This window comes from Podarcis muralis, chromosome 2 (genome assembly GCF_964188315.1).
Source record: "Podarcis muralis chromosome 2, rPodMur119.hap1.1, whole genome shotgun sequence".
Classification (NCBI taxonomy): Eukaryota; Metazoa; Chordata; class Lepidosauria; order Squamata; family Lacertidae; genus Podarcis; species Podarcis muralis.
Window position 1 is genome coordinate 72,539,023 of NC_135656.1, and position 17,692 is coordinate 72,556,714.

Here is a 17,692-nt window from a genome sequence, read left to right on the forward strand (position 1 = left end):
TAGTCTGGAAAAGGGGAGACTGAGAGGATATATGATAGTCATCTTCCAATATCTCAAGGGCTGTCACATGGAAGAGAGAACAAGCTGGTTTTCTGCTGCTCTGAAGGGTAGAACTTGAACAAATGGCTTTAAGTTACAAGAAAGGAGATTCTGACTAACCATCAGGAATACCGTTCTGACATTAAGCGCTGTTCAACAGTGGAATGGGCTCCCTCGGGAGGTTGTGAACTCTGCTTCCTTTGAGGTTTTTAAGCATGGCCATCTGACATAGATGCTTTAGCTAATATTCCTGTATTGTGGGGGGTTGGACTAGATCATGGATAGGCAAACTAAGGCCTGGGGGCCAGATCCGGCCCAATCGCCTTCTAAATCCGTTCGTAGATGGTCTTGGAATCAACATGTTTTTACATGAGTAGAATGTGTCCTTTTATTTAAAATGCATCTCTGGGTTATTTGTGGGGCATAGGAATTCATTCATTTTCCCCCTCAAAATATAGTCCGACCCCCCACAAGTTCTGAGGAACAGTGGACCGGCCCCCTGCTGAAAAAGTTTGCTGACCCCTGGACTAGATGACCCTTGGGGTTTCTTCCAACTCTACAATTCAATGATATAAGTTAGGCCAGTTAATTTCAATGGGTCTACTCTGGGAACCCAGTTGCTGGCTCGAGATAGCAAAATTGCTTTTTGTATTTGAAGGAGATTAACCCTATTAGAGGTCGAAGGAAGTATCCACACAATATAGTAAGCGGGAAGGCTTTCCAAATTATGCACAGAGGTGATAAACAGCTTTAGGATGTTATGAGAGCATACACCTTAATGTTGCTGTTGCCTGTCAGGAAACACCTTGAATTTAGTTTTAATCTCCCTCTTCCTGTGAACTAAAGACAGTGTTTATTAAAGGTGTTTGTCACCATCGTCCTGGGAGGCAGAGCCCTCTTTCCCAAAAGTACAGGGCACGCGGTTTAGGGGCAAGGGGAGCTGGAATGCTTCATTACTAACCTTGCTAAATCCCTTCTTAGCCCTTTTGATTTCTTTGCAGATTAAGATGATTGCTTTACTACAAAGGATGTCTCCACAACAGGAACAGAGCATGAGCTCCTTTTCCATTAGCACACAGCAAAAATTATGAGGTCCAAATATCCCCTCATTAAAAATCATTTGGGAACCTGGGAGCAAAAGCATTTTAACTTTCATCCAGGCCTACCTTATTCATAATTGTTGACTTTTAAGCATCCTGGTTTGGGTGGGAACTTGGATAATGTGAACTCTCTTCTTTTTCTTTATTACCTCGTAGTTGACTTCCTGTCTGAAGATGTGATCCTTTAATCCTGAAAGCTTGCATGTCTGTCCTGATCTGCTTTATGTAGTGTGATTAGTTAATGAATTTCACTACTAGAATTATTCCCCCCTCCCTTATGCATCAGCATTGCTGATGATTCTTTTTTAAGGTTGTGGCCCTAAGCACAGGAAGTCCATCTGAACTCAGTGAGATTCGCTTGCAGGTAAATGTGTTTAGATCTGGACCATTACTTGCAGTTTCTTTTGAAATGTTATAATTGATTACTCATCTATGTAGGAGTGTATTAACCATCATCAGAAGTTTTTTTAGAAGGGGAAAATGTGCACAAAGTATCTGACATCCGTAGATTTCTTCCCAATCCATGTTGATGTGTTTCCCTAAATCTCTATCCTGCCCCTGAATGTTTCCATATCTGCAGGAAGAAGGTACAAGGCAAATGAGATCTTTCACATACAGTAACTGTGCATGTTGTTCTGCTCTCCCATTTGAGAATAGTCCTGAGAACAGAATGATTGAAATATCATATATCTGATACCTGAGCTTCTCAGCAGATGATCCTATTTTCAAGGTCAAAAGATTTATAATGTTCAAAGCAAGCAGAAATACTAAACAGGATCCCCTGTTGGGAATTGCAGCACTTTGAGAATACATCGACAGGCTCTTCTTCTTTCCTTAAATTTTTGTGCAGCTGAAGTCACCAAATCTCAGTTCAGAACAAGCCCTCCTAGAGTAAGCAAAATATAATGCAGCTTAGTTATTGATGGGAAGATGTCAAAAAGCATGTTGGTGGTGCTATAGTTCCTCCACTGGTTCAGCTTATCCCAAGTATTATTTGTTCTTCAGTGGCACACAGTTTGTTTTTGTCATCAAGTGTGTATTGGTTGTGCCATCAAAGGAATTGCAGCTTTGCAGAGGTAGCTTGGAGTTTAAAGGGCACAACAGAAAAATCAGCATGTGTATCAAAATAGGTGGTATTTAAAGCTTTGTTTGTGGGAACAGTGGGAAGATGAAAGATCAAGACCCAAACTTCATTAATCTTGTAGACCCACACTAGCTACTTGTGACAGTGCAGAACAGATAGCAGGATGAAGGAGTGTCTCTTGATCTTCTTATTAGATCAAATGCATGTGTACAAAGACTGCAGCAGCACACTCCTGGCTGGTTTGGAGTCAATGCTAGCTGCTCCTTGTAGGTAGTACATTGTGGTTTCTAGGCAACCCCTGGTTTCATTCTTGGCTGTTTTGGAGTGGGTGAGTTGTTACATGGATGCTTAGCATGCTACTTCGATACTTTGCCATTGAAGGAAATGCCCTCAAAATTTCCCTTCTGGTAATGGGAGGTAAGCAAGAGGGAGGAGTGGGATTTTGATATATGTGTGAAGTAGAGGTAATGTTAACTGAGTTGTTAATGTGCATTAACCAGCCACTGTGCACATTCACCAGGCCACATGAAGAATGTGCATGTATATCAGTGAAGAGGGAATTTCACATATTTCCTGGCTAATATACATAATATTCAACAGGCGTTGGGGAATAGTCATATATCAATTGGATTTTGAACATTCTCCAATCACTGCGCATAACCTCCAGCAGGACTTAGGGAATGTATATATCTCAACTGCGTATTGTAAACTCTCTGGCCAGTGTGCATAACCCCCAGTAAGCTTTGGAGAATGTGCATATCTCAACTGCATTTTGTTTGTCAGTATGCATAGTCTGCAAGAAGCATGGTCTTGTTTTTTTAGCTCTGGTTCAAAAATGTGAAATCTGCACCCTCTGGGTTGCTTCTGGCTACCGCTTTATCTTATGTAGTTTCCAACATACCCCTGGGCTGTGCATCTGAGCAGCATGAAGAAGTGGTGGGGCTCCATATAAAAATCAACTTTTTCTCACTTTGTGGGCAAATTACGTGCACATTCTGTATGAGCCTGATGAATGTGCACAATGGCCGGTTGTTATGCACATTAACTGCTCAATTTACATCACCCCTAACATATGTTGTTACATTAATTAGTTTCTAAACCAGCCTTTATCTAATGATCCCAGGACAGCTTACAAACTGAAATCTCTATATTAAAGCAAGATTCACACTGCAGATTTTTAATAATATTAAAAAATATCATACAAAACACAATGCAGCTTAGTTCAGACTACATGCTAAACCAAACCTTGGCTTAGATCACAGCAGTGCTGCAGTGTAGGAAGAACAAAGCAGCCACAATCCTCTCTTGGGAAGCCGCACATTCATGCTAAGCCATGGTTTAACTTAGCATTACATGCAAACTGGGCTACTGGCAGGCAAACAATCCACAATATTGCTAACCTTAATGCATCAGTCATCACCAAATGCCTTGGTAGAGGTACATTTTTGGTTTGCATTGAAAAGTTAATGTTGACACCAGTCACATATCTGAGGAGCGGGAGTTCTATAGATTGAGTACCACCACAGAGAAGTCCCTGTCTTGTGTCACTATTGCTCACTGGGCAGGAAAGTAAGCAGAGCCTTCGCTGTCGATATTTGTGTATAGGTTGGCTGATATAGAGGAGGGCTCTTTCAAATATTTGGATGCCAGTTCATTTACAATCTGAATTGCATTTGCTAGACACAATATTTGGATTCCAGTTCATTAACAAACTGAATTGCATTTGGTAGACATAAGGAACCAGTGAAGCTGCTGTAAAATAATGTATAAATATAGGTACGGGTGGGTGGGTGGGTGGGTGTGTTTCTGTGTCTCCCCTGCTGGAAGGCAGGCAGATACTGCTGGGCAGCTCAAACTGCATTACTGAAATCCATCATTAATCTGCTCTAGTTCAGATTTGGTATACCTGGAGAATTTAGATTAAGGCATACTGTCCTACTTCAGCCCGAAGACGCGGCGCTTGCAGAGGCCTTGTGGCGGAGAGTGCAGAGAATACAAGCCACTTACATGCTGCTGCTGTTCTTAAGTAATGTGCAGCCAAACAAGACCGCCTGAAGCTCTCTCGTTGGAGGTGGCCATTAAATCCAATAACTTCTGTTGTTGTCGCTAGATACTGCAGAAACAGCCAAATCCTGTGATGACAGAAACAGCAATTTCCTCCCAGCTGCACTTTGACAGGGTAGATATCTTAGGAAATGTTTTGTACATTGGTACAGATATCATAGCATTGTTATAAAGGGTGTGTTTGTGTGTGTTTCAAATGTGACTTTCTCCTCACAAGAGGGCAATCCTAGGGCAACTTCTCACAAAATATACCCCCCAGAAATAATCTGCTGCATTTTAGAGGTGCAAGAGGCTTTGGAAAGGTAATAGATCACCTGTTCAGACTCCCCACCCCCCGAATTCTCATGGGGACGGGGGAATCTGGTAGGGGGCAGGAGAGGGGCAAGAAGCATTAATGGGCACAATCCCACTCTGCTCTCTGTGCTTTCAGACAAATGCCCGAACAGGCCTGTTGCCACCTTCCCTGCAATCCTGGACATTCCTTCAGAAAGGGGAAGAGGATTGCTGTTCTCTGTTGTGCTCCTGTTGCAAGCAGGTTTTCTCCGTAGAACAGTGTTAATCCCTCAGTGCTGAACGTTCTTTCCCCCCACAGGGATGAACGGCATCCATTAAAGTATAGGACATAGTAAAGCAGTATTCTCAGGGACACCATTATGGGGGAGGTGAAGCCCATTTCCTCTCTCTGGTGACTCCGGCCACTGAGAAGCAGTTCTATTCCTGCATAACTCTTGTTTCTTGGTCACACTGGAATGTGACAGTGAGGGGAAAGGGGAGATGCTCAGAGGAAGCTTTTTTGAACAAAGCTGAATCTGCAGGTTCCGTTTATCTGCATACTCATTGGTCAGGAAACCCAATTTCTAACGCTCCAAGCATTGACAGCTACAATGAATGTTTCAGTCCATGTAAATTAGCCACAAATATGAAAAATAAATAAATAGGTAGGCCCTTAAGTATCAAAGGAGATGAATTTTATTTCAAGAGCTTGTTTACATGATCCAGCAATACCAAGATAGGTAGCTCACAGTGGTTACCTTCTTAATGTGACTGATCTGTGGTTTTGTTTGCACTGATTAGTTCTGAAAGTATTGGCTGTTTTCCTTGTCTCTTCACATTGGGTTCCCATTCAGTGTCTTAGGCTGAAGCAGTGGCATCTAACTGCAGGATTATGATGCCAATACAGTTTGTATCGGTCATTCTGAGGTTTTCCTTCATACATCTTAATTCTATTAGATGCCTGGTAATTGTACATCCTTCTTCCTTGTATAAACCTAAATGGGTTGCAACACAGATTATATAAGCAAACCTTAAATGGAGGCCCATATCATGCAAAAATAAAAATAAAAATGTTGTTGTTAGGCTCTGTACATTGTGCGTAGTTTTGGATTTATTTATTTTTACCCATGGCAAACTGATGAGTCTCACGTACTGTTCCGAGGTGCATTTTCTGCTTTTCAGTTTTACAAAAAAATATGCAGCATATTATCGGTAATGAATTCAGTATAACAAGGTGATTTAAATTAAATCAAGCATTTCCTGGTGAATCTCAAGAGTTTTCTGTGTGCTTGGCTTCTTTCCTTTAGGCAGCTGCCACTGCCACTTCGCAACAGGCAATGCTTGTCACTTGAAAAAAATAATAATCTGGGCTTGTGGCCAGAAGATGAGAGAGGCAATAGTGCAAAGGAGTCAATGTTTCAAAATGACAAAGCCCCGTGTTTTGGTAATGCTCTCTGTGGAGCAGCTTCCCTCTGAAGAAAGGTTGCCACTCTTGAGACCTTTCAGTTTGGAGAAAAGATGGGCCACTGGCCTGATCCAGCAGGCTCTACTTATGTTCTTAAAGGAGAAAACAATTGCTTCGTAGTGATGTAAACAACAAGCTGGATACCATTTTCACAAATGTAAGAGACACCGAGAATCTTGTGCCAGTAATCATTGTTATCATCAAAGTGTCATTGTTCTTATTGTATAGAGGAGAAAGAATTGTCAGGAGGAACCTGTGGAGGAAGTAGGTCAATAACACTTTTCCTCATAGGAATTAGATTTCCTAAGCTTTTACCCAAAGTTATCCTAGAGCTTTCCGAGGAGCAGAAGGAAAGATCTCAGTTGAGCAAAAGCCAAGTTTACATTCAACAAGTTTACATCAGAATGACCCCCTCCATTGGATCCTTTAACTATTTAATCAAAGAGAAATAAATCTGAATGAATAGAATAACTTAAAATATTTTAAAATTGACATAAAATTTAAAAATCCATTTCATATATTATTACAAGGTAATAACTGCTGAGAAGCCATATTTTCAGCCCATTTTCAGGGGGAATGGGGGAAAGCTAGGCACAGCAAAGTTGTTGACATCAGGTTGGTAGAGTATGCTGGGTAGGTGTCTTGTTTTGATCTGAAGAAGGAGCCTGCAGTGAGCAACCTGCTCTGAGAAGGTCTAGAACTCTCTACCCTCTTCCAGGCTATACCTGCTTTGGGAGAATTAGAGAACAACCAGCTCTCTCCCCTGAATACAGGCACTTCTCTTGCATTCTGCGGTGTGCTGCCTGGTGCCTCCCTGTGCTGTTGGACTAGCAACAGACTATAGGAGGCGCTTGATTCCTTAGGCTGCAGAGAATGTGCCTGTGAGGACCATCGCTCCAATTCTACAGGTCTGGATGCTCTTGTGTTTGGTTTGGTGAGCTCCTGCTTGCCAGCTTCAAGTTCAGTACCTCACTCCCCCAATTACATGGCTCCTAAGTCCATGTCCATGTAGCTTCCAGCTCTTGTGTCCTTGTCCCTGCTGAACTCAGGGCAATGACAGTGGGATGGTCAAGTGAGACGTGATGGGTGACCAGATTGTGAGAAGGCAACTGGAGAAATTGAGTGTCACGGTTTGGCAGGGATCTACACAAAGGGCTGAATTGCAGAAGTGGAGGTCTGAGTAGGTCACAGAGCAATTCTGGGAAAAGCAGGTTCATCAAGGTAACAAAGAGACCTTCTTAGTACCACAGAGAACACTGGCAACCTGCTGCTCTCTGCTTTTGGTTGGAGGAATGCAGCTGAGGAACGTCTCCCAGTTGTCATCAGTCTTGGTGCTAGTTCTTCTAGACTTGCAACACAATAACTAAGCATGTAGAGCTCCTTGTTTGTGTGGCTATTACCTTCTCTCTGTCCACTTCACCATGATGTAAAGGCAGCAAACATGTTGTCACTTCCCTTTGTGAGGGACCAAGGCCCGCTGGCACTGCACGAGTCTGACCAAGGAATTATGCAGGTTCCTGTTTTCTTTTCAGGCATTCATTTATTTTATTTAACCATATTTTTACCCTGCACCCCCAGCACACAAGTGCTCCCTGGTGGAGCTAAGAAAAAGAATAAAAAACCAATACAAAATAAAAACAATACAATTACGAGAAGGGGACTGCAGGTAAAAACATGACAAATGGAAACTTCCAAGGGAAAGCAAATAAAACAGGTGCAGTAAAAGGTTTAAATGTTTAAAAGCCTGAGGAGAGTATGGAAACCAAGCAAGCCTCCTCAGGAAGATCACAGACAAGAAGGCTTGCAGAGAGCAGGGCATGCGCTGTGCCTATCACACCCTCTATTGTGGTGTGTGCATTTCTTGTGTGGGTGCTATGTACATGTATGCTCTATGTCAGGAGTGGGAAATTTTGCAAGTCTAATAGCTGCATTCCTTTTTAAATGTTGTATTCTTTCTGTTGTTGTCATGTTTGTACTTGTTGCTAACAAATCAATAAAATTAAAAACAAAATTTAAAAAAGAGTGCTATGGGTGCCTATCAAAAAATGGCTGCCATGGGAAGAATCACATAAAAAATTAGGGAGTACAGTCATTGCTCCTCCCCTTCACCACCTCATGGCTACCATGGGAAGTCAGGTGCATTCAGCTGGTTCTGATTGTGAAGATTATGCACACAAACACCCAGCCAGCCAGCCATGATAGGATGCTGTCATCATCTAATAACAACAAGGAGCGTTACCCAGTACTAGGAAAAACATGTAAGATGGCCACACCACACACTGCATTACTCTCAGATAACAAAAACAGTATGTTTTACAGTAGGTTAAATAAATATATTACTTAAATAGAGGAATGTGCCTTATTTATGTCAACAATCAATAAGAGGTATTTATAGCAAAATAAGCTCAAGCCAAGAACTGAATAGGTGACTGTGTATGTGTGTGCCTTTCCTTACCTGGACATTAGCTCTGTATAGGAAAAGAAGCTGTTATGATGCTTCCCTAGGATTCTGCTTCAGCAGTTGTGTCTAAACTTTAGGGGTATAAGAATTCCAGGAGTGGTATTCAACTCAGTTTTATTCAGAGTCCATTAATTTCAATAGGCCTACTATTGAGTAAACCTCACAAGTGGAGAATAAACATGAACCAGGAGTATTGGATGTAGGAGTCTGTGTCATGAGAACTTTAACTTTCTTTTTTTTAAAAAAAATGCAACATCTCTGCAACTGCAGAGGGTGTGAGATAATGCATCGTGAAATTTCAGAACACAGAGGGATGGCTGAATAAGACATATTGTATTTCAAAGGGGTTGAATTTCATGTGCTTCATATCTTTGCTCCACCCCATGACTAGTTATAAACATTTCCAGATGTTGGTTTAATGTGCATACATGTTGCAGAACCCTGCTTTTTTCTGCACAGAGTTTGGATTTCTCTGGTCAGATCGTGAGGCATGAGAAGCCAAACAGTCATATTAGGAAAAAAGCCGGTGCTGCTTGGAGTATTTTCCAGTGTGATCGTTGGGGATAGATACTTAGATATAAATCTATTGTGAGGGTTGAAGCAAATCTCTGCCCTAATGGGGAGTGTTAGTGGATGCTTCAAAATAAAGTTGTTTCAGCTTATAGCAGGGACTGAAGCATAAGAACGCAGTCAGTGACCCTTGGAATGCATGAGGTTGGTTTAACATTCAGGAAGCATATTCATACAGTCACTGTGTATTTAACAATCCTTGGTTGCTGGAAGGCCCCCAAGTGCTTTTTGCAATAGCCCATTTCTGTGCTGGCTGGAGTAGAGAGAAAGAGAAGCAAACCATCCTTACTTTGTCTGGAGAACTGAAACATCTAACTCCATTCAAACTAGGTATTGCTGCTGTCAGGAAGAAGTCCTCTCTCTGACCCCATTCTTCCTTGCTAGTGCTTACATTTCAGAGTCTGAGTGCGATACTGAGAAAGGGTTATTTTGTGCCTACCTGAGTGGGGAAGAAGAGATTAAAACCTTTGCTTTTCCTGCCCATTGTTAAAGCTCTGCTCCACATCCCCGTACTAATCTACTTCTGCAGGCAAGCTTGTTGGTCTCTATGCAATAGGCATAGGTGTCAGCAAAATTCAGCCCTTCCAGGATGAGTTAGGGTGGCTGAGAGTCCCCAAGGTGGTCTCTCTAGTTAACATTTATTGCTGTTCTTAAAATTTCTATGCCTGCCCATCCGAAGATCACAGGGTGGTTTCCAATATAAAAACAGAAAACAAAAATAATACCCCCGTACACAGTTAAAAAGGCCATAGATTGTTTAATTAGCCAAAGGCCTAGGCTAATTCCTTTATAATTAATTGATTAAATTTGCCCAAGGCCTAGGCTAATTTTTGCCTGGTGCCTAAAGATCTGCAACCAAGACACCAGGCAAGCCTCCCTAGGGAGAGCATTCTGCAAGCAGGGAGCCACCACAGAAAAGGCCTGTTCTCGTGTTGCCACCCTCCAGATCTCTCATGGAGAAGGCACACAAAACAGGGTCTCAGATGATGATTGCAGGGTCCAGGTTGGTTCATATGGGGAGAGGCAGTCCTTGAGGTATTGTGGTCCTGAGCTGTTTAAGGCTTTATAGGTCAAAACCAGCACTTTGAATTGGGCCTAGAAACTAATTGATAGCCAGTGCATTTGGGTCAGGATTGATATAATAGAGCTTTAAGGTTTCTCTAGTCCAACAGGGTAGGCGCTATTTTGTGAAATTGCTTTTTCCCAGGCACAGAGCAACTTCGCAGTCAGGTCCCCATGTTTGTTCTGGGAACAAATATGTGGCTGCCCCTCTAGCAGTTGTCCAGCCCAGTGAGATATTTGCTCAGTTCCATGTCCATCAGAATTCTAAGTATGGTGGTCCAGGAAGGCAAATGTGACCATTATTCCTGTTTCTTTTCCCTTTGCAGCTCTTGTATGATAGCCCAAAAGCACGACAGGAAGTGGATCATCATTGGCGGGCTTCGGGCTGTCCACACATTGTCCACATCCTGGATGTTTATGAGAATATACATCATGGGAAGAGGTGCATCCTGATCATCATGGAATGGTATGGGGATAGAGCTAAATAGTTAGCTATACAAAATACATTCTGGAGATTTACATCAATACAAATGACAAAATTTACAAAATTTAGCCATAAATAAACATGGAGCCAATAGGCTTTCTTTTTGGGTTTTGTTTTTTTAAGCTGAGGAATGCTAGAAAATTAATCAAATAATAGATCTTATTCTAACTGCCCCTGCTAATTTGTTTGCAGTTTTTGCTGTCACCTAGTTATCTTGATCTGCCAGAAGAAAAAAACAGGGTAGCAATGGTTGAGCGACCTGGTACGGATAGTAGTAGAGGGGTAATAACCTCACTCCTCAAATCTTTATAAAGTGTGCTATCTAGCAATACATGAGCTACTGATTCAATACTGCCATCTCCACATGGACATAAATGGTTCTCCAGTGGAATGTGGCTTTACAGAGTTTTCTGGAATTATGGGGGATGGGGGGGGGCAAAATCTTTTTTAAAAAAACAACAGCACAGAACCTTGAGGAAGGCAATGTGCTGTAATGTGCTGTGCTGTGCTGTGCTATGTGCACCATTCTTCATTTGTCTTTTCTTTCATTATTCTCTGTGAGTGACAATTGTTACACACACACAAGGCTAGTCCAGTCCAAACCATTCACTGCATTGACTTTGATCCGTGACGGCACATGTTTGCGTGAGAGCAGAGTCCATTCTGGCCCTGAAGAAACAATAGCAGCACCTTGTGGCGATCCACTCCCTTTCAGAAGTTTGCATTGAGCTCAACCTTGCCTAACGTAGTAGGAAGCAGATATAAGAACATCCCTGTAGGATCAGACCAAAGGCCTGTCTAGTTCAGGTTTCCTACAGTGGCCAACCAGAAAACCCAACAAGGCAGAATTTGAAAGGCATAGCTCTCCCTGCTCTGTGGCTGATGCTGGTGTCTGATCTGATTGAACTGCATATTGCCATTCAGTTCATACATTTCCAGGGTGGTTTATCAGGCTTGCAAGAGGAGAGAGGAGAGGAGAGAAGCTTAAAGGAGGCACTAATGCCCTGTTGCCATAGGTCAGAGAAGCAACAAAATTGCCAGAGAAAATAGACGGTGAGAAGGTCTTAGCTGTGCTGGAGACAGGATAGCATAGAATCATAGAATTGTGGAGTTGGAAGAGACTCTGAGGATCATCTATCATCTGGTCCAACCCCTTGCAATGCAGGAATATGCAGCTGGTCCATATGGAGATTGAACCTTGGTGTACGGGGATCAAACCAACACCCCAACCACTAGGCCACACTCTGGCTCTTGTTTGTTTGGACCAACTTTCTCCAGACATACTAGGAGGCTAACAATTCTGCTGTTCCTGAATAAATAATGTTGATATTCCCCTTGTGTTGCCAAGACAGGCTTTTCGGGGTTGTATGTTTGTGAAAGCTCCTGTAAAGACATGATGATCCTGTGCAGACATGATCTGAAATGGTAAATAACTGAATGTAGTTGAACTGCTGTTTTGGCAAGCTCTCAAAAACCTGGAGGAGATGCAGAGGGTGGAGTCAGTGCTGGTGTGTTGAACCCCCCCCCCCTGCAATATATTGTTCAGAGCCAAATTTGTAAGCTGAACACTGAGTAGGTACATAGGAAACTGTCTGACTTGCATCAAAATCAGTGGAGATATAGGCAAGCCTAGCTTCCTGGCCCAAAAAATGTTCGCTCAGATCACATTTTTCCTCTTTATCACTATGTGGTTTCTTATGCAGAGTTTTGATAGGGCCAGCTTTGACTCTATCTTTCATTTGTGTGTTATCTTCCCCTCCTTTTGCTGCCTCTGTTGTTTTTCTCATACTTTTCAGAATTTTGATGGCATCAGAACAACAGGGATTACTCTTTGCCTTCCTGCAGTACTGTCTGATGTGCTCATTTCCAGTAGGGTCAACAAAGAGCAGTGATTCAGCTTTCTCTGAAGAGCCTGCCTCTATATTAAAACCGCAGGCTTTAAAGCTTTTTTTGTTTGTTTTCTTCCTGCTCATTCATATGTAGGTTCCATTCTGCACACGGGCTACCTTAAAGCCCATTAATTTCAATAGGATTTAAGCTGTGATCCTGTGTGCTTTAAAGTAGATTAAATCCTATTGAAGTTAGTGTGATTAAAGTAGCCTGTGTGCAAGATTGCAACCTGGTCAAGAAGCAATGTGGCAGGAAATATACATGCAGTGCTTTTTTTTCTGGGGGGATGCATACCCCTAAACATTTTGTGAATCTAAGTTTGGCCTCATTGAGGGGCAGTATTTCAATATGAGTAGGAAAATGAGAGTACCCCTAAACATTTTTTTAAAACAACAACACTGTAAATATGAAATATAATGTAACAAGTGGCTGAACTGAAGTTTACAGAGATATTGCTATGCTTGTATCTGAGGAGTAGGCAAAGGGAAGATTGCTGCCTTCCCTCCCATGTACTTTTGTAGCCTTGCTTTCCAAGTATCTGAATGGCCCTAGAAAGCACCCCAAAGCTCTAAAACTCTGCAAGCAGGACACTTTGAATCCAATGAGAACAGCTACATTACAAGCATCATAGTTTCTTTATATCAGGGCTGTTTTAGGCATTTTAGCAACTGTGAGGCAAAATAGTTACTGAGGCCTTCATCTATGTCATAAGGCCATTAGTAACAATGTCTTGGCTGCCTTTTAAGGATAATAAAGCTAATATTAGAAATGCACACAGCAGATAGGAAGTGGAAACAGCAGTTTTCATATATAAAAAAAAAAAACAAGCTACAGAGATGGGACCCCCTTTGTGCTTGCATTATGAATCCTCTGTGTGTTTGCACTTTGTTCACAGCATGGAGGGAGGGGAGCTGTTCAGCAGGATCCAGGAACGAGGCGACCAAGCTTTCACAGAAAAAGGTACAGCATTAAATTGTTTTTCTCTATGTGTGTGTGTATAAAGAGCTTGTAGATCAGGTGGGGGGCTAGTGGCTTTTTGTCAGAAAGAAAACCCAAATCAGTCTGGAACATATAATTTGGAGGGGAGGTGTACAACTCCCTCCTCTGTCAAGCTGCAATGGCTAAGTAGTGTGGAGCCAAGCCATTCACATGAAAGGGAGGCCCTACTGTGCTTTGCCCAGGAACTCTCAGCAGCTTCTTCTTGCCCAGGCACTTTGAGGAAACAGGTGAAGGGGCTTAAAACTTCACCAAAGGTTTTTTTTACAATTTTTTAAAAGTATCATTGGAAATATAACAGGTAACGGGGGCGAAGTGACTCATATGTCCAAACAGGTATCCAAAGCAGACTGACGATTATAAACTACACCTTCAAACATAGAAAGTGCAATGAGATCTTTAGATCACTGAGTAGTAGATGGTAGGTGTTCATTCTTTGTGCTTTGCATTTTATATCTCTCTGCTCAAGTCTGAGGGCACAAAGGGCATTCAGAACCTTGCTATCAGTTTAGGTGTGAATTGGTTAGTCATACCATAGGAACAAGTAGTGTATACTGTACGTATGCACCATACATGACTTTCTGGTCATTTTTATGTTGCCTTCTAGGAAGGGTTCTGCAGAGCAGGAGAGTTAAAGATGTGTGGAGGCATAGTCATTTGCAAAACCCAAAACACAGCTGTTGGGGCTAATTTTAGTTTCCCCCCTGTCTTGACACTAGCCCTGCAAACAAACAAGCTAGTTGCTAGTCAGAAGCATTGCCTAGCTGCATATCTCTGAAGTATGGAGGGAATGTTAATGTGACCTTTCTCATGAATTTTTATTTCTAGAGGCCTCTGAAATAATGAGAGACATTGGAACAGCCATTCAGTATCTACATGGGATGAACATCGCCCACAGAGATGTCAAGGTGAGGCTTGAAAAGTGCCTTGGCAGAGAAGAGAAATGCCTAAACCTTGACACAGGCCATGTTACTACACTGAGAGGAACTAGTGTGTCCCAGTTTTTAATTGTGTGAAGAAGAACCATCTTGGTCAGGATCCCAAGTATCTTCTAAGTATACAGTTGTCCAGAAGCTCAGTGCATTTTTAAAAGACTTATTGAAGAAGGCCTGATGTTTATTTAAAATCTGCATCACCACATTGCAATCTACTGATAATAAAATAAAAACTTGGTGCTGGACACTACACCACCTATCAGCCTAGAGGAACGGAACAAAGCCTACAGTTGAATAGAACTTCCCCCCCAGAAACCTCTCCTGTTCAGCCTCATTTTATGTTTCTCTCTTGACACCATCACAGCCAGAAAACCTGCTTTATACATCTAAAGCGAAGGATGCAGTACTGAAGCTTACAGATTTTGGATTTGCCAAAGAGACGACGGTGCAGAATGCGCTGCAGACCCCATGTTATACTCCCTATTACGTAGGTGAGTCTGCATGTCCCCCTCCCCCCCCCCACTTTTCTCTCTAGTTGTTAAGTCCAGGGGGAGAACATGATTGTGCTTTAGAAAAAACCCCTCCCCACCTCCCATTTTCAGATCTTTGCAACGGTCAGGCTCCAGGCTGTCAGGTACCAGGTAGGATCTTGCTTGCCAGTTCAAGTGGGCCCGATCTGGTGCATGGTTCAAAACAGATAGGATAGTGGGCTGGAGCTTAGGCAGCCAGTGTCCTTACCCAAGAAACAAGTTGATCAGGCTGAGGAACATGCTACGAGGCTAGGGCTTCACAGGGCCTAGTGAGCAGAAATTGACCCAGGTGTCTGATGACTCAGATGGGCTGATACTGCATCTTAGATGGCACCATCAAAGCACAGTGCTCAGTCTTCCCGGCATGGGATGAGAGCACTGATGGCTCAGGAAGTCAGGAGTCAAAGCCTGAGCATGGGGAACACCAATTAAGAAAAAATACCATGAAATGTTTGTCAAGCTTCACCAGCATCCATGGGCAGTTCAGGTGCAAACACTTAAAGTAATCTTTCAACCTGTTACAGCTTTTTTAATTTAAAAAAATGCAAATATTTGTAGTTTGTGATCAAAATAAGAGAAACTGACATTCACAGTTCTTTTGGTTCTCTTCCCCATCTCACTCAGCCCCAGAAGTCCTTGGTCCTGAGAAGTATGACAAATCCTGCGATATGTGGTCTCTTGGTGTCATCATGTACATTCTGTAAGTGTGAAGTGGGGGAGAAATAGATTAACGAAGTAGAGCCCTTAACATGTCAAGTATGAATAAACACTTCCCTTCTATCCCAAACTACACCCATCCCCAATCAATGGTGTTTTAAAATGATGTTTCCTTTTATGCCACACTCAGATAATTAGTCACTGGGAAATTACTCATTCCATCAGAAGAATCGACAGACATCTGGGACTGTGCATGGGACTGCTGAAGTTGTGGGGAAGGTCAGGGAGGAGACAAAGATGTGGTCATTTCCCAGACAGTACAATTTCTTCTCTACAACCCACTCTTTTGTAGCTTGTGTGGATTCCCTCCTTTCTACTCCAACACTGGCCAGGCCATTTCTCCAGGAATGAAGAGAAGAATTCGGATGGGGCAGTATGGATTTCCAAATCCTGAATGGTCAGAGGTATCTGATGAAGGTAAATGGATTCCCCTGTGTACTTTCTGGTACTTCTGCATCAATGGTGTGTGTGTTTAATGTTTTAAATATTCTGTGGTGAGACTGGCCCAGCATATATGCTACTTGGAGATCTCTAAAAGGAATGTAGCTCAGTGGTAGAGCGTCCACCTTGCATGCATGCAGAAGGTCCCACATAGGGCTGGGAGAGACCCCAGTCTGAAATTTTGTGGAGCTGCTGCTGCCAGTGGATCATACTATAGACCAGTGGTTCCCAAACTTTTTTTTTACCCCTGAGCCACTTGCAGATTGCTAAGGATCTTGGTGGACCACTTCTACCTGTTGTCTAGCAATTGTAATTTGTGTGCTAGATGCTAATGTTGCTATTGCGGACCACCGAAATGATGCTTATGAACCACCAAGGGTTCATGGGCCACACTTTGGGAAATCCTGTTGTAGATAGTACTGAACTAGATGTGCCAATGAACTAACATGATAGACTTCCTAAAAGGTTTTGTTAAACCTCCCAGAGTTTAAGAAAAGTAAACATCTGCCTCTTACACACTATGTAAAGAAGTTTCAGAAACGCAAAATACCATTAAATTAACTCTGCTTCTCAAATACCGTTCCTTCAAACCCAACACTTACATTAGAGTGGAGATAAAAAAAGTGCTGCACCAGCAAATAAAAAGTGGACAGGAATGGGATCCCAGTAACAAGTGTTCTTCCAGGGCACCATCATGACTTCTGTGGTATTTTCCTTGTCTATTGAAGTGGCTGCACTAGTGCCTTGTTGACATGTGTTACCTTGAGTAACACCTACTGCTTGCAGGCATGATGCTCCCTAAACAGATTTTGTAGCAGAGGGATGAGGCAGCATGTGTATGGCATCGTGAGTAGCCTACTGATGCACCACAGTAGAGTCATTTTGCCACCTCCGGGCCAGCTTTGTTGGTACAATCATAGGCATCTGATAGTTGCAGCTGATGTACATAATGGGTGAGCCATCCTTAGTTCACAGAGAAGCTGCAGCAATTACCTTGATGCAGGTCACACTGTACTGTCACAACTATGTTTAGCAGTCATAGAAAGCCCTGTCATCCATCTAACACAAGAAATCCTGCACACCCCCAAATCCTGTTTCCTGTTAGAAACTCCAGCTCCTTTCTGAGCTGTCCTAGGGATAGCTTCAGGGAAATGTTGTGTCTTGCTTGGCCAGCAGAAGGAGGTTTACAGGACTCCTGTGTAATCTTGGACATGAGCACCTCATTAAGAGAGTGAGTTGAGGGAGCGGGGAAATGTGCGGGGAAATGCCTCCTCCTTCTGCCACCCTGAGACACCTGTGATCAATCAGAACCTCAAACCTGTTGTTGGTCACTAGTCATTGTTAGGAATGAATCTCACTTTAGCAGTGTTCCTAAGTCAAAATTGAAGGGCTGATTCAGGTATGCATTAGTCGGAGTGCAGATGTGAGGTATCCAAAGTCAGACCCATGCGCTCCAAGGGTTTATTTCAAAAGCATGGATCAGTACTCCACACGTTATTTGTTTAGCAGAAATTTAGAAGCATAAGCCATTCCTGCATTTAAAATTCTGCTGATCTGTTATGTCAAAATCAGATTTCACTG

The 17,692-nt window shown here is 42.6% G+C and overlaps 1 protein-coding gene and 1 long non-coding RNA gene across 7 annotated transcripts in view; one reads left to right on the forward strand and one right to left on the reverse strand.

Moving 5' to 3' along the window:
• The window catches only part of MAPKAPK3 (MAPK activated protein kinase 3), an 89,847-nt gene that overhangs the window by 60,675 nt on the left and 11,480 nt on the right, over positions 1-17,692 (forward strand). For 4 of the 5 annotated variants that reach the window (XM_077924753.1, XM_077924752.1, XM_028718697.2 and 1 more), the window contains 6 exons: positions 10,445-10,584; positions 13,388-13,452; positions 14,317-14,396; positions 14,788-14,914; positions 15,578-15,653; positions 15,963-16,087. In XM_077924753.1, the coding sequence (XP_077780879.1) occupies positions 10,445-10,584; positions 13,388-13,452; positions 14,317-14,396; positions 14,788-14,914; positions 15,578-15,653; positions 15,963-16,087 (613 nt within the window). Of the gene's footprint in view, positions 1-10,444; positions 10,585-11,453; positions 12,028-13,387; positions 13,453-14,316; positions 14,397-14,787; positions 14,915-15,577; positions 15,654-15,962; positions 16,088-17,692 lie in introns of those variants that run through there. The other variant, XM_077924755.1, reaches the window with a different exon arrangement.
• LOC114591549 (uncharacterized) overlaps positions 14,570-17,692 on the reverse strand; it is a 72,872-nt gene continuing 69,749 nt past the window's right edge. Inside the window, exons 2-3 of one of the 2 annotated variants that reach the window (XR_003705291.2) lie at positions 15,539-15,651; positions 14,570-15,361 (exon numbers count right to left, since the gene is read on the reverse strand). This is a non-coding gene — a long non-coding RNA (uncharacterized LOC114591549). Of the gene's footprint in view, positions 15,652-17,692 lie in introns of both variants that reach the window. The other variant, XR_013391948.1, reaches the window with a different exon arrangement.